This window comes from Protopterus annectens, chromosome 10.part0 (genome assembly GCF_019279795.1).
Source record: "Protopterus annectens isolate FY-2018-M chromosome 10.part0, PAN1.0, whole genome shotgun sequence".
In the NCBI taxonomy this organism is placed as follows: domain Eukaryota; kingdom Metazoa; phylum Chordata; order Ceratodontiformes; family Protopteridae; genus Protopterus; species Protopterus annectens.
This window is the reverse complement of record NC_056744.1, coordinates 985,554,207-985,579,223: the sequence shown is the minus strand read 5'-3', so window position 1 is coordinate 985,579,223 and position 25,017 is coordinate 985,554,207. Positions and strand designations below refer to the sequence as shown.

Sequence of the window (25,017 nt, the reverse complement as noted above, 5' to 3'; positions counted from 1 at the left end):
TGGCCCATGCCAACCATAGGCTGTCCCTCAGCTAGAGCCAATGGTGATGTGTGTAGAGACATTGTGACTATGTGCGTGGATGGTGTGGATATGTTTGGGTTTTCAATTGGTGGCTCAGCGGCAGCCCCTGACAACCCTTCCTGTGCCTCAACACACCTGTCTTCATGGTCACTGTCTGTATCACTGACATCCGATTTCCTATGGGGTCGACCCAGCCCCACCTCGCCACCTGTGAGGGGAAAACAGGGAACAGACTGCAAGACCTGTACAACACCACTAAGCAGTAAATACACACACACGTGTGCAGACATGGCCACACACACAGACATACACAGATGCAGTCGACATACATGGCGACCCATACACTCCACCAGACAGCACCTACAGACAGCTCCCGCAACCCCATAACACACACAATAGCAGGCGATGGTGCAGTACAGTATCACACACATACCTGTAATTACACACATGTTAGCATGCAGGACATGTGGGGCTGAACAACATGCAGTGCAACTGTAGTCAATCCTCGTTACCAACATTATACATGGCTGTGATGCATGGCTTCTGTTTGTAGGTGATGGCCCTCCCCCTGGAACCTACTGCACCCATGTCCACAGCATTGCTGTGCATCTGTTCAGCACCCTGGCATGAACTGTGCACCATACCCCACGGGTGTACACACCATTGCAGGATTTGTCTCTGTGTCAGGTGTGTTTCCGCTGCTGCTCACAGCCTCTGTGTGTTTGTGGATCACATGTGGACACATGTTTAGTGACTGCTTGATGTGTATTCACATATGTCATCAGTGGTGCATGTATGAGTGGTAGATTACCATTAGACCAACCACAGATACAATGTACTGTACCTATGGTGAGTGTAGAGACTATTATAGACCATGATTGGGCCCTGGCTGATGTTGCCTGTGGTACACATAGGTTCGTAGGTGAGTACTGGTCTGTTGGTCCTGGGGCCTACATAAGCCTAGCCACAGGGTTCCCTGCCATGCACCACCCACTAATGTTATTCCCCTGTGCCGCTGTCAGGCTGTGGCACACACATGCTACCCAGAGTGTATTCCCCATTCCCCATCCAGTTGCCAAGTGTTTCTGTCAAGAGGGCCAATGAGTATCATTGCTTGACATGTATGGGTAGTCCATTCCAGAGTGTGGTGATTCCCCAGGACAGGGTCCTATCCCTCCAGTATGTTCTGTGTAATGTGTTGATTAGGTTTAGGACACTGGAGCGTGTGTTAGCAGAGGGAGTGGGATGTCATTATATGTAGCATGTTCAACTGCTCTGTGTATGACATAGCTGTGTATGTTGGGCAGATGTCAGCTGTGCCTGGGCAATGTACACTGTAGTGTAGCCATAGTTCTCTGAGATGGACTGTGTATTGCACGTGTTCGAGGCTGGTAATCCCATTAGTGAGGTGTGTGCTGTGTCAGTGCACATGTACAGCATGCATTATGGGTAGGTGTGTTAGATGTGTACATGGCCTACACCTTAGCTATGACATGCACAGTGAATTGCCAAGCATAACCTTAAACCATACTCACCCGCTGCCTTGCTGGTATCCCAGGAGTACCTACATTGACATGGGATAGAGTTGATGCCAGTGGCCACAGCTGTGGCATTGCTACAGGGTGGCTACAGTATTACAGTACAACAACAGATGAAGTCCACAGTACTACAGTTTATGCATTACTGCTTATCGGTACTACACAGCAAACTACCCCACATCTTACATAATCATGGTCTACCTGATGCATACACTACAGTAGTCTACTGACATGCCCTGGAACCTTACCTTGCATGCTCAATGTGTGTTGTGTGAGTAGCACCCACCTCCATGACTGTATAGGTCTGGCGCTTTTGCGAGTGGACAGGTGCTAACAGGCTGATGAGCAGCTCCTCCACTGTGGTGAGGGGGGGGTGGATGTTATGCCCCCCCCATTGCAGGGTGGTCATCCCGCACGGCAGCGGCACAACAACGTACTTGCTGGAGCAGGTCACTACAGTGGTGGCAAACCTACTCATAAGTACGGCTGTGCATCCCCACCTCATTCACCCTGTGGACCACATCAGTCCACATGGCTGTTCTCACCTGCTGGTCCATGCTTGTCTGTGAGAACAGCAGCTGATAGTTGTGGATGATGCTGGTGATGATGATCTCCTCCTCAGCGGCACTGTATGCGGTGCCATACTCCCTGAAAGACATAATGATGGAAATATGTGTGAGCAACTCAAGTTTACCATAATGCAATACACATATCAGCTCCAACATAATATTCACACTACACTAGTGGTATGTGTCCGGTATGTGAACCATTGGGCCATATATTGTATTGTACAACACTTTCTGCTATGTGATTATAGACATGCTCATTGTGGGGACATTAGAGTTGCAGGGCTGTTACAGGGTATTTCACCTGCATGCCATTGTCACTGTCACTGTGTTTCCACATATGCATGTGGTAGGCCTACCATGTGATTGCTACACATCTGCCATTCTGTAGTATTGGGGATATCTATGCATGCTGTTGGACATGTTTTGGGATTGTGGGGACTATTACAGCCCACATATGTTCCATAACAGTTACACACCAGTATGTGTAGGGGTTATTTGCCAGCAGGAACACCACTCCAACCTAATGTGCACATGGCTCACCATGGAACCTCATTATCTACTGTTCCATCACTACCTTCATGTGGAACCACCTCAGGGGATGGTGCCCCCCCTTGGAGCACACACAGACATGTGTCTATTACCCAGGTAGGTCGCGGGTATTGGGTGTAGCGAGGTCCACAGTGACATGGGGTATGTGCTACATCACCTGGAGGCATGCAGTAGACATACACAAGGTTCGACATGCATGTCCCTCCTGCCCAGTGTACAGCCCAGGCACTTTTATGTCCATGTAGATGCTGTCTTGACTGTCCATGGGTGGGCACCATGTTTCCTTTGTTCCCATGTGGGGGCTCAATGGCCTCCACATTCCAAATGTAACTGCCCGTCCACAGTGTTTAACCACCACGTGTCATATACCAGCCCTGTATGCTGTCTTGTCACCCAACCAGACCTACATACCAATATGTGCCAAATACCCTTCACCAACATATATATCCCACCATCCCATACAATTGCAATGTGCTCTCAACATGGGTTACACACCTCAATCCACACTCCATCTTGCAGCCATGTACTGTTGTGTAGGTATGTTGTGTATTGATGTGTGATGTTCTCTCACACATGTCATGGCAGGGGAAATGTATTGACATGTATATATATATATATATATATATATATATATATATATATATATATATATATTTTTTTTTTTTATTTTTTTTTTTTTTATATATATATATATACACATATATATATATATATATATATATATTTTTTTATATCTATACATATATATATATATGTGTGTGTGTGTGTGTGTGTGTGTGTGGACATACACACACACACACATATCTGACTGTATATATATATATATATATATATATATATATATATATATATATATATATATAAATATATGTATGTATGTATATATATATATATATACATATGTGCATATGTGTAGGTATCATTTTGTGTTGCTTATATACCTATATAAATGTATAACTGTCTGAGGTTTTGTACACATACACAGCTGTAAATATGTATCACACATATATGTATCTGTATGTGGGGTGCATACGAACTTCTGGACCACACTCATATACCCTCCTTACTTCACAGCTGAACTGTTCTGCCTTGCTGCAACACAGACAGGTGTCACATGTGAACACAGACTAACATTAGGGGGGTATATATGGTGACAAACTTTAGATAAGCATATTATACTGCTATGGCAGTTTGGCATGCTATGCTACACTTTAACATTACTGTCCTGCAGGTGGTGTGGTCTCTCACCCATGTGTCTATCATGGCGGTATTAATACCCCCCACCAGCCATTGGCCACAGCAGTTTACAGAACATAGATGTCATGGGTCACATCTTTGCCATTCACTGCTGGTCTGCACATTTGGCAGGTATGTCCCACTGCCCACAGGGACTGATACTACAGTCCATTGCAGTTGCTGAGCACAACATCATTACAGGAACAAGTACTGATGGCACATATACATCCTTTCACAGTATACATCCTGTTATTCTATGCCGTATACTACATGCTAGTAAATGCATATCTGTTTCACATACCTGTTATGTTGTTTCCGCTGTAACACAACCCTGAGTTTTGTGAACTTTCTTGAAGGTTTTTTTTTTTCCTCTCTCCATTCTCTCCCTGTCTGTCCAGTAGAGTGATTGAGCAGGTTTGAATAGATTGCTGCATGCTTTTGTTGGTATTACACATGATCAGGTGGTGGCCTCTGCACCAGTCAGTGTCCACCAGTTGCTAATTGCATGCAGCCTGCTGTGTAGTACTTCAGATAATCACTGTCGAAACCCTGTACTATAAATTGCCACCTTCTGTGGGCGTTGTCCCTTCACCTTTACAGTATGGATGACATCCTTTCTGTCTATGGACACTGGTGTTACAGACAGAAGGTAGCAATACCTCTTACAGCAGAACCTGCAGACACAGGCCAAATCCACATGTGGGTAAGGTTCCAGACCTACAGACAGCATGAGTAGTGTTGTGTGCAATGTATCTTGCTGTTCTTACAGGGTTTCTCTGTACGTGGTACTTTTTCATGGAATGTTGTCTGTCTGCATAGCTTTCAACTGTGGGCCTATCCGTATGATACCAGGGGGATTGGCTGTTAGGTTTTGTCTGTGCACCACACACGTATTGTCCCCAATATATCTGTGGCATTCTGTCTGTTGAGTGCTATCAGTACATGGCTACATCCATTTGTATTTCAGTGTCATATCCCTGCATAAGGGTATGCTGCAACGAATCCTAGCAATTGCCAGGGTGTGTAATGGCAATAATGCAAATATGGCCCTATGTTCCTGCCTCTTTCCTCCACATATATGCCAGTCTTTGTCCTGCTGTGATACAGGAAGGGATGTTAGGTAATGGCCTATCATTATTTACCTCTAGCATTACTGCTGTCATCCCAGTCATGTCATGGACTCCCACAACAACTGTTGAGCCAAGTCCATATATATGGGGGCAACAGCTGGAGAACACTTATGTGTCCTTGTACATTCCAGAGGTAAGTGTGTGGTACACAGTGTTCCTTGCCCTTGTACAGCCTTTTATGGGGGGGGGGGGTTCTGTGCCATTAACCTAGGCTATGGCACCTTTTCAGTGATATAACTGTTAAGAAGAGGGTCATTCAGTGTGACAGTGAGATTTTAGGTTAAACAATGTTATGTACAAGATACTGTGACATTAATACAAGTGCTACTTTTCCCCCTAGGGCTTGACTACAGGTGTAATTGGAGGCTGCTGAACTACATCTGTATTTGTTGATTGTTATGTATCCTGAAGGCAAATCTTGTTTCTACTGTTGTACTAATTGAAGGCCTTGGCCTGGACAGCATAATATGGTATATATACACATTGCTTGCATTTACCGTTTTGTGTGGGCCTTGCATTCATGACTGATTACATATTTCAAACCTTATGTGGTGTCAGTACTGGCATACATTATTGTATAGTACAGAAATAAAGGTCATCTATGTGTGCATACCTGTGTGTCATGTCATGTCCTTTGATTTGTGGGTGGGTATATGTTTAATGTCAGTATTCTCATTTTTGGGAATCGTTGCCACACTACACATTTCACAGGTGCCAGTTGAAGGGCTTGTGGCTGAGGGATATACTTTGCACCCAGTACTTCCACACTACTTCTACATATGTATGGCTACTGATACCTTTTGTGTGTGTATATGTGTATGCACCTATATATATCTCATATGGCTATATCTATATATATCTATATGTATATATATATATATATATATATATATATAGATACACACACACACACACACACACATATATATATATATATATATATATATATATATATATACATACATGAACATATGTATGTATCTATATACAATTGCGGTTATATGATTGTGAGTCATACATTAATACATATCTACATATAGCTGTCTCTCTGTCTACATTTACAGATATATATCTGTCCATATGTCCATGCATATTCGGCTCATATTTTGGCCTGTTCCTCATTCACTTGGCAATTGTCTTGGACAATCGCAGCACTAAAGTCAGTAACTAGTGGCAACACTTTTGTATTTCAGACTTCATCTCCTTCTATGTATGTGTTCTAATACATATAACTGTGTAACTAGCAACATTTTAAGTGTATCAGAGCATTAGTTGACATATACCCGTATTTGTACCCACAGTGTGGCATACTTTGTCCAGACTTCTTGCATTAACAGGTTATGTGGTGTGATGATAATACATTTTCTGTACTGTTGACTGATTGTGCAGCATGATATGCCTGTGAAAACTAGAGGTTATGTATATCTGCCATGGTTTAGTGGTAAATCACTTTGTGTATGGAGTGCAGGGTCCTGGGTTCGAGCCTTGGAGAGGCAGTTTATTTTGTTGCTGAGCAGAACAAGGGATGTTGTTTACAGAGTGATTGAGGCACTTTTAAGCAGTTGTAAGCGGGTTTGCGTGATGGTAAGCACTGCCAACCTCCGCTTATGTTTTCTTACAGTCAGCTTCGAATTTCTCAACCTGTGTAGGCATAGCTTACCCCCGGGCACACCCGCTTAACACTACTTACTGCTGCTTACCCCCATGCTAATTCCTGTAAAAGAAAAGAAAAAGGGGTTGATAGGACAGTGGTGAAAAACGGGGCACAAAGAGGGAAAGACAGTAGGGAAAATAGCTAGGCATGTGCAGGAAGGGTGTAGGAAAGATCCATAGCTGCCCATTTCTTCTACAGCAGCAGCTCTGCATATACACTATATTTGCAGGTACATTTGGACCCTCAAACCCCTGGGAGAGGGGTGAGGACAACATATATTAATTGGGATGCCAATTAGACCAGATTACATGTGTCCAGTGGACACGTACGAAATGGACAGCTATGTATGGGGCAAGATTTTTTTGTGGGAACAGATTGCCCTTTTTTTCAGGTGAGAGTGGGATGTTGAGAAGGGCTAGTAGGTATATTTGGGGAGGTATGGGTAGGTTAACAGATAAGACACACAAGACGCATACAGGGCCGATATATGACATGTGGGGCATAAACATCTTGGACGGGGAGGGGTGTTTGGAAGTCACAAGCCTATGAGCCCCCAACTGGAAACAATGGGACTGAGATCTCCACCCATGGACAGTCACCACTGCACCTTCACGGCCCCGAAGGTGGCTGTGCTGGGGGCTGTGTAGGAGGGGCAGGCTCACCCTCTAATAGCGCCACTCGGCCCTCAAGCTGGCATAGCCGCTCTTGATACTCCAGATCGAGCTCCTTACGCACCACATCCCAGACCTGTTGAAGGGTGACAGGTACCTCTCTGCACCCGCTCCGAGGGGGAGCAAGCCCCATCCCCTGCAGTGGTTCCACCGAAAGTGGCGCAGGGCCCATGGAGGAGGAAGTCCCAGGCTGGGCCCCAGATATGCTGGTGCCTGGTGCCATGGCCAGCTGAGGTTGGACAGGTGGGTCAGTTGGGAACGGCCTTCCCATACGAGCTGTATTGTCACAGGTTTATGGCAGATATGGGTTAGTAACAGTCAACAGCTTTCAGGATTAATTATAACAGCATGCATAAGTATTCCCGTTAACCCAACACATCAGATTTAACACAGTTGCAAAGCAAGCAGAACACATGCATATATGGAACAACAATGGCCATTACAGGAGCATGCAGGTTTCATTGATGTCAAGAGGACACCAATATGGGTGTATTTTTACATGGCACATGCATAGAAACAAATGTGAATATTTATAAACCATTAGGACATATGTCCCAACAAAAGTTTGGAGTGTACACATACCAGTTGAGGAGTGTCATTGGGTTATTATGCACATATGGTAGGGGTGAGAGAGAGAGTTCTATTAGCAACTAATATATCCTTGTAGTTTTCAAAACATTCTTAGTCACTGCAGTGGTCTTTCCCTTACATGTATTATTATTACACTACACAATCTCTTTATAGTGTACACTGGTATGTTTATACATTATTATATACGTGACCTGTATCTTACATACAGGCTTGACAGGCTGCAGGTGTTAATGCAACATTTGTTGAGAGTTGAACCCAGCACGGAGGCTCGGCCAGAACAGGAGCCACAAGCTTGCTTTGTATAACTTAGCTGACACAGCCTCCCCACCACAAATGCTCCGGTGACGAGGTTGTAGTAAAAACAAATTTTATTCCATAAGAACTTCCACACTGATGCATTTAACAAATGCGTAACACAGACTAAATGAATTACAAGTGATCAACACAGAGGGTTAAGCGCTTTCATCTGTTCCTCTCAGACTTCCTCAGAACCATCTTTACACTTCCGCTACACATTTAAATACGCTCCTTTGGCGCCAAAATTGTATTAATTCATTAGTGCATTTAAAAACTTTTTTTTTTATAAAATACAAATCATAAATTTATGTTATTTAATGTTTATCTATTTATGAATGCACATATGCACAATACCATGTATTTCATCTTAGTTTTCAGTGTTGCCACTGGCAAAGTAAATAACAATAGACGCTCGTATTACTGAGTGTAATGGCTCATTGTGTATAACTTACCTAAACACTATTACATCCTACTAATCTACGTAACTCTAACAAAATGAAAAGTGCAACAATCTACATCTATAATCATTAACTATAATGTTCGTGAGCTGTACTATAGTATACTTGAATACGCATAATATAAATGTAAATGTAGGTGAGCTCACCATCAATATACCTAGTTTAATAATGTGATAAAACAAATAATGTGTAATATATCACTAATCATAGCCTCAATAGTGTCTAAATCTGATAAAATTCTACTTACTAAAAACACATATGTTTGGATATATATATCAACAATGATAAACAATAATAAACAGTAATAATTATATATAATGATGAAAGTTTAATATATGTAGTATATAAATATATATAATGTTAATTGATGTGTATATCTCTTTATGAAATATATAGTACAAATTTTTTATATAACTATTGTTTAAAACTTATTGAAAATTATTAAAATGTAATTAAAAACAGTAAAATTGTATCAAAATTGTGTTAAAATGTGTTGAAAAAGTCACAATTGTCAAAATTGTGATGACTATACTGGATCCTTATACATTTAATTATAAAAAATTATATAAAAAATTATTACACATTATTTGTTTTATCACATTATTAAACTAGGTATATTGATGGTGAGCTCACCTACATTTACATTTATATTATGTGTATTCAAGTATACTATAGTACAGCTCACGAACATTATAGTTAATGATTATAGATGTAGATTGTTGCACTTTTCATTTTGTTAGAGTTACGTAGATTAGTAGGATGTAATAGTGTTTAGGTAAGTTATACACAATGAGCCATTACACTCAGTAATACGAGCGTCTATTGTTATTTACTTTGTCAGTGGCAACACTGAAAACGAACATTATAGTTAATGATTATAGATGTAGATTGTTGCACTTTTCATTTTGTTAGAGTTACGTAGATTAGTAGGATGTAATAGTGTTTAGGTAAGCTATACACAACGAGCCATTACACTCAGTAATACGGGCGTCTATTGTTATTTACTTTGTCAGTGGCAACACTGAAAACTAAGATGAAATACATGGTATTGTGCATATGTGCATTCATAAATAGATAAACATTAAATAACATATAAATTTATGATTTGTATTTTATATAAAAAAAAGTTTTTAAATGCACTAATGAATTAATACAATTTTGGCGCCAAAGGAGCGTATTTAAATGTGTAGCGGAAGTGTAAAGATGGTTCTGAGGAAGTCTGAGAGGAACAGATGAAAGCGCTTAACCCTCTGTGTTGATCACTTGTAATTCATTTAGTCTGTGTTACGCATTTGTTAAACGCATCAGTGTGGAAGTTCTTATGGAATAAAATTTGTTTTTACTACAACCTCATCACCGGAGCATTTGTGGTGGGGAGGCTGTGTCAGCTAAGTTATACAAAGCAAGCTTGTGGCTCCTGTTCTGGCCGAGCCTCCGTGCTGGGTTCGACATTTGGATTATTGTTGGTTTGTGCATTTATACTTTATCATTTGTTGAGAGTTGCTGTCATACACTTTGGGTGGGGTGCTGCAATGACAGGTTTGTTTCCGTATACATTCTCTGACTATGTACATGTTTGAATGTCAGTTATATGTCATTGACAGCTGCCTACAATTCTTGGAACATCACACTGGATTTTCAGGGGAACAGAGTACCAAGTTGGTGATATCGGCCATTTATCTAGACATGCTGGACAGATTAGAACAGATGTGGGGTATGATTATGCATACTACGTACATTGTGAACATTCTAGCAAATTCTGTACTGTTGTTGGGTATAAGTGTGCATACAGCTTTCTATCTGAACTTTGTATCAAAATCTGTATAGTTGTGGGGTATGATTATGCATACAACGTAGTAGCACTCCCAGGATTCAAACCCCTGCTGTGTGTGACAAAATATTATAGCGAACATCACAGTGCACTGTGCTATCAGGGAATTGATGTACAGCTTTCAACTGTTTTCTATCCAAGTTTCCCTAACTTGTACAATATAATTGACCTCTTGGCACTTCCAACATTGTTATGCAGGACTTCATGCCCATTTTATCTGCATACCATGGTGTGGGTGACACTGCTTAAGATACAACATTATTCATAGTATGGAACAGATCGCCAACATATGAGAGAAGAGTAAACAGAAGCACTCCAGGGGTCTTTATTCACAGCCTATTACACATTTATTTGTACTGGTACAACACTTTCTAAGGCTCTTATATTTATTTGTTATGACAGTACATGCAGACTGATTACTAACCTGCCTCGCAGTGTAGCCTTTTGCAGCCTAGCATCATGGGCTTGCTGGTTCGCAGCCCGCCCATCTGCAGCTATCCGAGAAATGCAGTGATATTTAGCCATACTTATCCATAGTATACACAAGCTAGGCAATTATTAACTACGTAGTAGAATGAGTACTTACTCAGTCCTGGGGCATTGGCCATCTGCCGAGACTCCTGGATCGACTGTTCCAGTACATCCCCCCTCCACTGCTTCAGGTCAGCATGGTTGTGCCTGACCTGCTCACCAGTCCGGGGGATACCTGTGGCACTGGTGAGGTCACGGGCGAGACTGTCCCAGGCCTCCATTTTATACTGCGAGCCCTGGTACTGGCCCTGCAGTAGTCTCTGATCATGGTGTTTTACCTGGATCCATACCATGATTTTTGACTCCTGGATGCCCCAGCGCTGCACTCTAAATCGAGTGCTTTCACCCACACCAGCCATTCTGCCTGCAGTAGGAAGCTGCAACCAGTTATGAGTAGTATTCCCACCTGTGGGGTTTAAATACGGCCGTTTGCCCGCACTTCCCCATGATTGACCAGTTTTGAATAGGCTAAGCTATGGGCAGACCTGCTTACATGAGGTTGGCACTGCTTACAGAGGTATACCACTAGGCAGATTGAATTGGCTCACCTACACATTGCTTACACTTACTGACTTGAGCTGTGCTGCGGTTAGCATTGCTTAATAGTTATTTAGCACTATATTTGCCATTTGACAATGATTTATTCTTCATGACAGGTTATATATGTGTCTGGTATCTGTGATTCATGTGTACATACATTTTATGGGGACCTGGGGGCTCCTACACTTTATTACAATAACACCTCAAATCTGTGCATCTTGCAGTACTCCAGTTCACATATTTATGTTCTGTGGCAGATTATCCAACATCACACTGTACATAGCTTCATTTCACATGTTTGGTTTGACGTTCCTGTGGTGAAGATTAGTTTGCTGATACCTCATTCATATCTATTGCTATGATGGCCTGGTGGTTAACTACTGTAACTGTAGTGTGCAGGATCCTGAGTTTGAGCCTTGCAGAGGCAGTTTATTTTTTTACTAGACAGAACAAGGGCCGTTGGATACAGTGTGATTAAGGTACTTTTGAGCAGTTGTAAACGGGTTTGCATGGGGGTAAGCACTGCCTACACAGGTTAAGCAATTTAGAGGCTTACTGGGTGTAGGACACTGTAACCGGAAATTAGCAGTGTTTACCTTCATGCAAACCCACGCACATGGCCTTATACTCGCTTACTGGTGCTGACATATGCTTACTACTGCTTCTTGCTGCTTAACCTTACTACTGCTTTATGCATAATGATACTGACACTGCATGTGTGCATTTCCTGCAGTACTCTAGGTCATATATGTATATATATATATATATATATATATATATATATATATATATATATATATATAAATGTTCCTTTGTGGCAGCTGTACTCCAGTTCATATATATATATATATATATATATATATATATATATATATATATATATATATATATATATATATATATATGTTATTCCATGGGTTATACAACATACATATTACTCATACCGTGCTTTGCCATGGGAAATGGTATGTCTCAGTTACCTTCCTGTTCCCCCCACCTTTCTCGCTTACATCCATGGGGCGGTCCCATTAGAAAGGGTCCGTCTAACCCCGGCACGCCTCGGTCCATGTCTTACCCATCATTCCCTCCTCCACATCAATCATCTTTCCTGCAGGTTCCATCCGAATCTCACCACACCACTACGCATTGCCCACTCTCCACTTCTCAGGACCAATCATGTACGTTGTCTCACCCCATGGATCTTCAGAGTTCCCACACATTCAGTCCGCAAACATACATATCCTTCTTTGCTTACCTGTAAGGCATGGTATGTTACCCTGAGGACTCTTTTTATCAGAATTTTTGGGATTGTCCCGCTAGGGACGAACATGCGTTTGTTTAAGATTTGACTTTGCAAGTTGACACTGTTTCTCCCACTAGAAGTATCCTGCCAGTTGTCTGGGTAGCTGTGCAAAGCTTAGCGGTGCATAATATTCGATTTGCATGATATTTGCCTTTTGGCATTAATGTCTTCTTCATTACATGTTATATATGTGTCTTGTATCCTTGATTCATGTGCACGTACGCTGTATGGGTCCTGGGAACTTCAACACTTTATTGCAATAATACCTCACATCTGGCCTTACTGCAGTACTCCAGTTCACATATTTATGTTATGTAGCAGGTTATACCACTTCACACTGTACATGGATTCATTTCACATGTTTGGTTTGATTTTCCTGTGGTGAGAATTAGTTTGTTGATGCCTCATGCGCATCTATTGCTGTGATGGCTTAGTGGTTAACTACTGTGACTATAGTGTACAGGGTCCTGAGTTTGAGCCTTGCAGAGGCTGTTTATTTTGTTGCTGGGCAGAACATGGGCCATTGGATCCAGAGTGATTAAGGCACTTTAAAGCAGATGTAAGTGGGTTTGCACGACGGTAAGCACTGCTAATCTCTGGTTACAGTTTCTTACACTCAATTAGCTTTTACTTTGCGTAATCTGTGCAGGCAATGCTTACCTCCGTGCAAACTCACTTAGACACGCTTACTACTGCTTATTTGTGCTTAAACCTGCTTACTAGCGCCTTATTCATTATGACACTGACACTTCACATTTGCATTTCATGCAGTACTCCAGTTCACATTTAAATGTTATTATGGGGGTTATACAGCAAAAAGATGTAAATATATATTCATATACAGTTTTCACATAGAAAAATGATATGTGCTGCAGTAGGACTCGAACCGGGAATGCCTGTTCGTTAGGCGGATGTTCTAACCACTACACTATTGCTGTGCTGCTTCATTTGCATATATATTCCTTGTTATCCTCTTCAGCCTTTTCAGCAGCTTTAACTTTAGCTAAGCAATGGGCAAACCCACGCACCTACAGTTAGCTGTACTCGGGGTTTTAAAAAAAATAAATACAAGGGTTTCTTCGTTTTATTTGATTGTACTGTTGCTGTTGAACACATGGCGACTGTTGGTGAGGATATGCGGACACTTATGAGCGGTCTTGCTCATTTATGTACACATTCGTCTGCTCTACTTTGCAGGGGCGTGTTTATTCTGAGAGATCTCCTCTCAGACACGCCCCCTGCATTCGTCCACGCTCCATGTAGCATTAGGAGTTCACCTTCATTAGTATGCATGCTGCACTGCCATCCTCCTCTTAAACTGCCGCTTCTAGTCCTGCACGGAAGGTTAGTAAATCCAGGGGTATATCTTTCCCATTCTGAAGGAGGCATGGACCTCCTCGCAATTGATTACATGTATAGAACTTCAACTGTGGGATTGCATATATATCTGCTGACCTCACAAGACCCAAATTTAATGAAAGTTTTGAAATATGAGGAGAATAAGTCTAAGATGACTTCCCTGCTTAGTTTAGCAGAAGCATATCGGTGTGTCAAGTGAGAATGGAAATCAAACCAGTAGACAGAAGTCATGCAACAACTGAATGTGCCAAAAAACAAAAAGAATAAAAGGTGGAGGATCAGATGAGAATGAAAGAAATGTGGAAAATGCATAAATACATTTGCAAGTATAGAAATCTCTTGGAATAAACTTATGTTGATCAGTATCGAACACAGGAATGGTTAAGGAGAGATGCATTTAAACCAAAAGATGAAAGGTTAATATTGGCAGCCCAAGATAGTGGATTATGTACACGTTGGTTTTACAAAGTCCATTTAACATGTGGGACAACAGACAATGTAGGTTTTGTAAAACAGAATTGGAAACGGTCGCACATGTTGCTCGTTGTGATATATTAATGGCAGAAGGACTGTATACTGAAAGGCAGAATGTGGCAAGACTATTGGATTGGGGATTGCACAAACATTGTAATATTGAAGTAGCTGAAAAGCACTGGAAGCATGAGCCACAAAGTATTATAGAAAAGAGATCACCCATTACAAACATTTCAAAAAATTCATGTGAAGAAACCAGCTGTAGTAGTCCATGAAAAGAAGACAAAAGTAGTATTGATCATTAAATTGTTGCGCCCAGTGACTATAGTGTCTTAACACACATAGATATGCAAAGTCATAAAATACCAGGATTTGCGGGCAGAAACAACAGCAGTGTGGAAGACGGATACCCAGACAGTCCCAATAGTAGCAGGAGCAATGGGTCTTATAAAAAGAATTTACAATCATACTTAGATATGTTATTGATACATATAAATCCATATGAATTGCAGAAGGAGTCCTTACTGGGCACATTGCGGGTGCTATGAAGAGGACATTTGACTAATCTCAAAGAATGAAACCGTACTAATTTAATGAACTTGAATCATACTTTGACTTAGGAATGGGATCCACTCCTGTCATGGTATTAGAAACGCAAAAGACTTGGAGAAATTAAAAAAATGCATAGACTTTAACTTTCAAAGTGAACCTGTTAAGCTGTACCCCTTTATTCAGTGGCTTGTAGACTTCTGAAGGGACATGTCTTGCTTAACACTCAATTAGAGATCTGGTTATCCTGGACCCCTGTATCCCTGCAAGTTCAGTGCCTGTACCTGTACCAGTACTAGAACCAAGGACCTAAATATTTACCAGCAGATAAATAAAACAGAGTGAAGGTACAGGTTTATAATCCAGCACCTCCTTTTCTTCTGTAATAGACTTCCTGTGCATGTTAAGCAGTATGAGTCACTGTCTACCCTTAAATGCAACCTGGTTGACTGTATAGGTATCCACAAATTTACTCTGTGTTTGGCTGATATGACACTACTAAAGAAGGGGAGGTGCAGCCTGAGGAAGGGTACTGGCAAGGCATAAAAGGTCATAGGACTCAGTAGCCTTGAAATATCTGTATATCTCATTCAGACAGATAGACTAGTAGAGTGCTTTATTAAATCTTTTTAAAATGTATGTTACAAACAGTGACAGAATTGGGTGGGAGAAATTGGAACAAACTGTGTTTGCTCAAAGAGAGAGAACCTAAGCATCAACTGGATTCTCTCCATTTGAGCAATTGTATGGTAAACATCCTAAAGATTGCTAAGCATAGCAAAATAAAGATGGGTGGAGTAAAACATCCCCTTTAAAAGTATGATGGTGCATTTACAGACCTGCAGGACAGGATAACAACTATAATACCTGTAGTAAAAAAACATGGATAAAGAGCACAGGAAGCACAACAGAGAGTGTCTCTGAGAATTCAAAGTAGGGGATAAAGTACTTGTGTTAGTACCCCTACTAAAAACAGATTATTTGCAAAGTGCCAAAGACTTTTTGAAATTGTAGAAAAAGTAAGTGAAGTAAATTATGGGGTAACAAAACCAGGACAAAGGAGGCTGGAGCAATTGTTACACATGAATGTTTTATACCTTGGAAAGCAAATAACTGAAGGTTGTGCAGCAAGTATGTTTACAAGAAAGTTAAGTCTCACAAAGCTGATCCTAAAGTCAAAATAGATGAGAAGGTATCAATGTCAGTGTCTCAGGAAAAAGAAGTAAAGAAATTTATATTGTGGAATAAAGAATTGTTGTTAGACCTGCTTGGCAGAACAGTTTAATCCAGTACAACTTAAAACCTTGCCTGTACAAAATGTAAATATGAAACCATATCACATACCAGAATCACAATCCCAAGCAGTTAAAAGAGACAGAAAAAGCTGAAACCTGGGGTCATAGAGAAATTCCCGAGTAAGTGGAATAGCCCCAATTCATTGATTCCCAAGTTGGATAGATCTTAAAGGTTTAGTAATGACTAGAGGACATTAAATAGCTTATCCATATTTAATATGTATCCCAAGTCCTACATAGATGTACTGATTGAAAAATTTAGCAAGGCTAGTATTCTGTCTACTTTGAGCCTAACCAAAGGCTATTGGTAAATTCAACTGGCCACAGAAGGTAAGAAGAAATGACATTTTACACACCAGATGGACTCTTTCATTAGAGTCCTGTTTTCCAGTCTCTACAGAGAATTTGAGACGTTCCCAATGCTTATAAACAAAGTTCTTAAACTCTCAAACCAGATACACAGCAGCCTACTTGGATGATTTAGTAATATATCTGAAGATGGGAATAGCTCTGTGAAGTTCAAGCTGTTTTAGACTCCCTTATCAAGCTGTTCAGTTAAGTGCAAGTTAGGCATAGCAGAAACCCAGCATTTGGGTTAATAGGGCGATGAATACTGAAATTAGAAACCGAAGCAGTCAAAAAAAGGTGCACACTAACCAGTATTTATTGTTTATTTACTGGGGGTAGTGCACTTATCATAACTGTCCATTTTGTAGGCACAGCCCAAGTTAAAATGCATTCACAATTAGACAGTTAATGAAGTAACATAGTTGTGGTATTTACAGAAAGTAAGCTAAAATATATTCAGTTACAGATAATAAACTAAAAAAAATGGGGTCACAAATAATAATCCCAGTGGACAAGTTGGGAGAGAGAGAACAAACGAGCTTTGTAAAAGACTTGCATTTACATTTCATACAGTACAGCACAACTGACATTGAGATTGTTTGCCTGGGATGCTTAAGGTAACAAAGTTGACTTAATTGTTGGTGGACTGGTTTAGTTTCCATTTGTACCAGGTTTCATCTGTGAGATTTAGAAGCCGTTTTGAGTTGTTTGGTTAACCAACTGTTTCTATATGATTTTAGTAGTCTTTGTATTTGGGGGGAATAATCCTTCTTGTAGGTGAATGAGAGTCCTGGTAAAGACATTTACTGTTGTGTTAGGGTCATTATCAGATAGGATGACAGACCAGAAGAATGATGCCTACAGTTTAAGGCTTTTAAGCCTAACTAGTTATTATCATAAATTTATTCCCAATGTGACCATTATTTACCCTTGACAAACCTGAAAAAGCTAAGACTTCATTGAAGATTAAATGAATAGCTGAAACAGAACAAACCTTTAGCCAATTAAAAGATATGTTGTTCTCAGAACCAGTACTAATGGCTTCATACTTTTCCATGTCATTCATAGTACACACAGACGCCTCCTGAAGTTAGCATAGACATGATGTTGTTTCAGGTTAAAGAGGAGGAGGATCAGTCCCACCTTGTTATGTAAGTGCAGAGGGACATTGTTTGTCTATAGAAAGAGAAAGAACATCTTACCTTAAAATGAGACCTCACCACTCAAAGTACTGTTTAATTATTAGGGGGTTGTGCTAATTACTGACCATGATCTTCTACAATGGCCATACCAGCATAAAGATGGGCCTTGACCCTCCAGCCTTAACATTTCAAGATCCAGCACTGTCCAGGCGGCAATCCCTTAAATGCAGATGAGCTGTCTTGGGTTTGCATCCTGTGTAATAATGTTAGAACCAATGGTTCTATATGAGGTTGGGAGGTCATGTGGTATAATGACCATGCTGCTTATTGTGAAAGTCTGTCAGCTAGAGTTGCCTGTATCAGGAGAGAGAGAGAGAGAAATACAGAGAAGGTAGGCAAACCAGAGTGAAGCAGATTGTGTTCATAGTAACAAATGAAGAGCAGGTGCATCTTTGGGCATACAATGATCAGTACCTTTGGCTGAGATCAGATTCCCAGTCTCTGAGTTGAGAGATGGTATAGGAGAGGAGTCTCCAGGGAGATGCAGCAAAGACTGACTGAAACGTGTCCCTAAAATCTTGACACTGAAGTTAGAAAGCAATAAGTAGCTGTTGTCCTGTACTTAAAAATGTGTGGAAGTTAACCTAGTAGTTTGATAAAGCCTGTTGAAAATACTGCTGACTGTAAGTACTGCTTGCAATGAAGAACTTTATATGAAGAAATACTGCATCCATGAAATGATCTCTGGAAAGACTGCCGTGAAAAGTCTAGATGTTGTTTCTGTTAATTTCCTTGTTTCAGTGCAAGAAAATGTAATTTCCTTTGTTCTTGTATGTAAACTTCATCTAAAAGTTGAAAACGCTGATTTCATGGACTGGCTTTATTATTGTAAGCCCTGTAAAGTGCCATGTCATCCTTGTTTCAGAGTTTTGGCTGCTTTATTGAAAGAGGCCACTAGATAGTGAATATGTTTCAAGAGTTTTAGCTTTCCTTATAATGCATTTTTATTTTGTAGTCTGTTCAGTCAAGTCTAAAGCAGTTTTTTATAGGGTCATAGCTTCATAGGTAGGTACTAGACTGTCTACCCTTGCAGATCATTTTAAGCCTAGACAATTTCCCTTTTTGTGCTGAAATGAACTTGTCCCATTTAGTTAGAGAATGGCCATACCCATGCCATGCATGATCAATAATTTATGTTGATGTGGTAGTTCCCTTAAGATAAATGACTTCCCAAAGAATAATGCATTTTTTTGGCATTTAGTTTCAGTATGTGATTTTGGCACCGATTACTTATTTGGAACAATCCTTCCTACAGGATGCCCAAGTCATTTTGGGATTCAGTGATTGTTTCTAGCTTGCAGTCATCTGCAAATATAGTCAGACAGAGCTCTTTGGTATTGTCTTGTACTTCAGAAAAGTAGATGCCAAACAGGAGAGGTTCCAGCACAGAACCCTGGTGGACTCCAGTGGTGACTGGTCCCTTTGTGAAGGTAGCTTCCCCTATTTTGATTTCCTGCTTATCTGTGAGGCAGTTGGCAATCCAGAGGGTATCATAGAGGTTTATTCCCATTTTGCTTAACTTTTCTACTATACCTGCAAGGGGAATTGGGTCAAAAGCTTTGGCTAGGTCAAGGTATTCAGTGTGTACTATTTTGCCTACATCCATTGCTGTGATGACCTTTTCAGAAAAATCCACCAGGTTGAGTAAGTATGACCTGCCATTGATGAATCCAAACTAAGACGGCTCCAGTGTTTAGAAGTTCCCTTTGTCCTGGTTCACTAGTTGCATGGTAAGTCTTTACATGGCTTTGTATATGAGGCTAGTTAGACTTATGGGTCTGTAATTACCTGGGTCTGTGGAATGTCCTTCCTTATGCAGGGGAATGACTGAAGCTGTTCTACATTCGCTTGATACAAAACCTGTATGTAGGCTGAGGTTTAACATTGTTGTTAGGGGTGTGGCTATGTCGTGCTTCATGCTATTTAAGATGCATCCAGGCTTATTGTCAGGACCCATTGATGTAGTATTTTTGGCTTTTGATAGCACGTTTAGGTCTTGGTCTTGTGTGAGAGCAGGAAATGAGCCAGTTTCAGGTATAACTTTAGGGACAAGACTGAGGGGAGAGAGAGTGAGAAATAAAGCTAAGTTTATTGGCCAGTAGGTTCACTACATCATCAGCCTGATTGTAGGTAATATTGTTCACAATCAGCTCAGCACATTGCTGCACTGTGCTTTTGAAATTACGAACATAGCTAAAAAGTGCATTATGATTTCATTTGGTTTGGGTAGCTGTTTTAAACCTCAAACTCGATTGCTGGATTTTATTAAGCACCTGCATTATTTGTTAGAGCTCTTGTTAGTCAAATAAACATTCTGGGAGTTATTCTTACTTTTGGTCAAAATTATTTTTCTTTCATTGCAGGTTTCTTTCTAGGGTTTGCCCTACACTTATTCCTACAGGCATTTGCATGCTGGTATAATGTGGTTGTGTACTTTTCTCCATACTTAGTGGAGTTAACTGGGTTTTGTGGGGATTTAAAGCTTGCCAGTGTATCATGTAGGAATGAATAGGTAGTCTATCTTAAAGAAATTTCTAAAGGTACTTTGGGTGGAAGGGATCTCTGGTTACAATTTTATTTCAAAGACTGCTTTATGGTTGGACCTAACAAGTGATGAAGGTATGCAAGGGATGGTACAAGATGATCCCATATTTACTAAGGACAAGATCCAAGATGTTATTCACCTTAATGGGTACTTTGTCAACATAAATGCCCTAGTACAGTTAGTCAGAGTCCAGGAATGTGTGTATTTGTGCACCAGTGGTGGTATAGGTTTCCCAGTCTATAGTTGGATAGTTTAGATAACTCAGGAAAATGGTATTGGGTTTAACACTGAGCGATTCTTGTTCCAATATATAAGCACTGTGGATTTCTTCTATAATTGATGAAGTTCTGTAGCTAGCTATTATATGTTACAGGATCTTTCTAATTGTTATTTGGACATGAAGTAGCTCTTGTGCATCATGCTGCTTCACCACCCTTGATCTGAGTTTCTTCTGGATGTAGACTGAGACATCTTCACCTGTTTTCTCCGCCTGCACAGTAGCTGGTCTAAACGTGTAGAAGCTATTATAGCCCTGTACAGCCAGAGTGCTGTCGTCTATCTTAAACCATGTCTTATTCACTACACAGACGCCAATGGCCTCCAGGGTAAGAAGGACTTTTAGGGAGTGAAGTTTCTTGTTCAGGCTGCTAGCATTGATCAATAACACCTTCATGTTTTTTCTTTGCTTGTTTCATTATGTTGGTAGGTTATCAGGTTGGCATTGCCTAAAAAAAGCACTATAGGAGCAGACAATGTATATGCCAATAATCAAAACCCTAAAGGAAACAGATGCAGGCCATCCCTGGTGAAGCAGTGTGGTCTGTCGATCAAATCCTCCAAGTCTGGCAAATATTGGACCCCCATTGAATGACACCAAAAACTAAACCAATTATTGAAGGCAATTAGTTTTTTGTTCATGTCGTGGCATTGTCCTTGGAGAAGATAGAATGCTGCTCAATGCTAGGCTCATACCTATCTTGGACACATGGTCTGAGAGCTCCATCATGTCTCTATTTATATAGTCCAGGGAGGTACACCTGAAATTATTGACAACTTGTAGCTTGCACTGTTGATTGGTCATTGCAATGAATGCTGAGGGCTGATTAGTGGGTGCTGTTATATATAATGACTGAACTTGGTATAACATCACTCTTTTTCCTTTACTTTTTCAGTTATATAATTTTGGAGAAACCGTATCCATAGTTTTCTGGACTGAAAACTGGAAGCCTGAAAGCTTTTATGACAAAATTAAGAAGAATAGACAAAACAATATGCATACACTTTGCTTACTTGGTAAGAGGATTGAGTATTTCCTTTTTCTAATTCGAGTTCTGCTAATGTAATTTTCCATTTTTCCTCTACATGTATTTTAAACCTTTTTAAGTAACATTCTTAAGTGGTCTTCCATAGAAATTATTATTTTCTAATCATTCATACATGCGTATTCATCAGAAGAAGGACTTCAAATAATGGAGTCATCTTCCTGTGCAGATGGTCAGTGTTTAAACATTTGAACATTACATGAATGGATAAACCAAACATGCTCGGATGGAAAAGAAGCTAAAGACAGGCAACTGCCATACAGCAGCTGTGGCCTAGAACTTAGTTGGAGATTGCATTGGTAATAGACACTCATCAAAACAGTATCCCTTTCTTTTTGTATTCGTGTGAGGGGAAATTTTGATGGAGAATTTGTAAGATCTTGAAAATGAGTCCAAAAGGAACATCAAACTTTAAGCGGTCCGTTAAGGAGAAAGAATTTGGAGAGCTCAACAAAAGATTTCATAAGCTTTGTATTAATCACTGTAAGCCAAGTTACAGTATCCAGTTCTTGGTGATTCCATGAATGCATAGAGCACTTGCAGCAAAGCTAAAAAAAAACATCCATAAGCTCTACCCACATCAATCCTTGCTGTTATGGTTTCAGAGTTTTCTGATTTGCTGACAAGAAGTTGTATAGGCAGCCTGGTAAAGGTAATCTTAAGTATGTCTGTCAGTTATGTCACGTCCATATCACAGGACACTTTCTCCATCAGGCATCTGTATCTAACAGATGAATTTCCAACATACATACCTGGTTCAGTCCAATAATTTCATTAGGCCAGGTAACATTTTTGTGTAAAAGAGAATATGTCTGCACATGTTCTCCATTTCTTTCATGGCAAGTAATAAAACCCATGGATGCTTAAGCCATCCACTGCAGACTTTTGTATCAGACCAGTTTGCAGACTTTGTCTTTAAAACCATGTTTTTCACCTTCCTTGTCAAATTTATGTTCATCTTCACCATAGCATACATAGCATACAATAAAGGTGTTTGTAATGGGTAGATGCCACTGCAGATATGCATACTAAGATGTCAAATATGTAAATTTATCAGTATCAGAATAAGGGCAGAATTTGAAGAACCTTCTCAACTGAAATCGACACTCTGCAGAAAGCCATCCCCTTCTCTAGCCATCTCCTCCTCATCTAAGCCAGAGCCAAAGTTTGAGGAATTAGTGGGTAAGACTTCTGAGAGAAAAAGGCATCAAATTTAAGTCCTCCAAACATAAGCATTCTTTGACCAAAATTTCCTTGTTTACAGTTAGCCTGCTAGCAGTCATTTATGTAAGTATGGCTGTAGCAAATTTAGTAAAGTCCATAACCACTCTTCCTACCAGGTGCATTATCTGAATGAATCTAGGTTGAAATCCTGGGCAAAGGCCCAAAGATCACGTGTGTTACCTTTTCAGATAGGTGTCTGCAAATTCTCTCAGAAATAATGGGTATCCAGTCACTGAACTTCAGACTGGTTTGGTCCCAAACCTACCAGTTGCAGTTTGTCCTGATGTGATAATGACTCCACAGTTGCTAATGCTGTCCTCAGACTCAGGATCTGTTATCTAGTATCTTATAGTTTAGCTCATGTGGTTCAAAGTATGAATAGTGCATGAGGTCATCCTGTGGTCCTGTGCATGATATTGTCAGTTGTCATTTGCATATTTTATGATGCTAAACAACTCAGTTAACCAAACTTTATTGTTGAATCAGTACCGGAAAGAGGCGCTTGCACCTAACGGGCTTACCCATTTAGCAAACAAAAGTCAACATGTCATTGTTAAGATGGTCATTCATTCAGAAGAATCATCGGTGAGTGGTCTACATTTAGGAGTTGACAGTAGCTGATGATGTAATTGAAGTGAAAAATTCACAAGTCTTGGCCATTGGAGACTGTATTCTGGTAGCACTTGTAGAAGCTGGAGAAGTTTCCTTAATCTTCATCTTGAGTAAACATGATGAGGCTCCCTGATTTTGAAATTCCAGATTTGCTTTTCCTTTAAAAAAAACAGTGCTGGAGCTGTTCCTGTTTGTACACTGGCATAGATTCACTGTGTGTGTGGGCTTTTCTGTTTTCACTATAGTTGTGTGACATTTCAGTTGGCGTGTATCAGTAATCCCAGATGAAGCTCCAATAAATTGAAACTTGGTGAAATATGGAGGAAGTCAGGAAGCATTAGGGGCACTAACGCAGGTTTCGTGTTGCAGTATCTCTTCATTTTGAATTGAACCTTTCTTTTCCACATTATCTACCAGTTTTCTCATATGCTTTGTTCATTGTAGTGATACTAGGGATGTTAGTGTCAAGGTTAGTCTTTCTGGTGATGCACCTTATGCCCATAGCAGTGAAAGAGTATTTGGAGGAAAAAAAGAGTATGAAACTACATGGTCCCAAAGACTTTTTTGTGTTTTCTTCCTCTTCATCTTCTCCTTCAAGCAGTAGTCATAGGAAAGAGAAGTGAAAAAATCTAAAGGTGAAAAGTTTTTTTCTGTGTCTCACAGGACAAGGACAGGCGCAGGTGTGCATTCTGTTTATCTAGGGAGAAAGGATCAGCCTCTTCCATATTGTCTATTTGCAGGAGCTGATGTTGGCTGATAAAGTATTTCAGATGAAACAGTCACCAGACACTTGAGAATGTACCTTTGGCAACAGATGAGCAAATTTCCAAATATTTAATTCATAGTCTCCAGCTCTTAGTTGCCATTTGCTGACTTTTTTTCTGTTTTCCCTGAGGCTTGAGATAGCCACCAACAGACTTAAGTTTGCGCAAGCAATACTAGGTTCTTCACTCCTGGTGCCATTGCTTGTAATTGATGATGTCAATCCCACTGGTGATTGACTTGTACCTGTTGCAGTTGCAACTAGAAGTGATGGGTCATATTCTTCATCTTACACGAGGTACAGGAAGAAAAAAAACAGGGAAGAACTCATTTAAATATGCAGAGTTTTCTTCTGAGGTGTGAGAAGGATGACTACCTAATATTACTCTGAGGAGAGAAAGAGTCA

The 25,017-nt window shown here is 40.3% G+C and overlaps 1 protein-coding gene across 1 annotated transcript in view; it reads left to right on the top strand.

Moving 5' to 3' along the window:
• Positions 1-25,017, top strand: part of DPH5 (diphthamide biosynthesis 5) — a 386,494-nt gene that overhangs the window by 202,384 nt on the left and 159,093 nt on the right. The window contains exon 4 of the mRNA XM_044085749.1: positions 21,864-21,984. Within this exon, the coding sequence (XP_043941684.1) occupies positions 21,864-21,984 (121 nt within the window). The remainder of the gene's footprint in view (positions 1-21,863; positions 21,985-25,017) is intronic.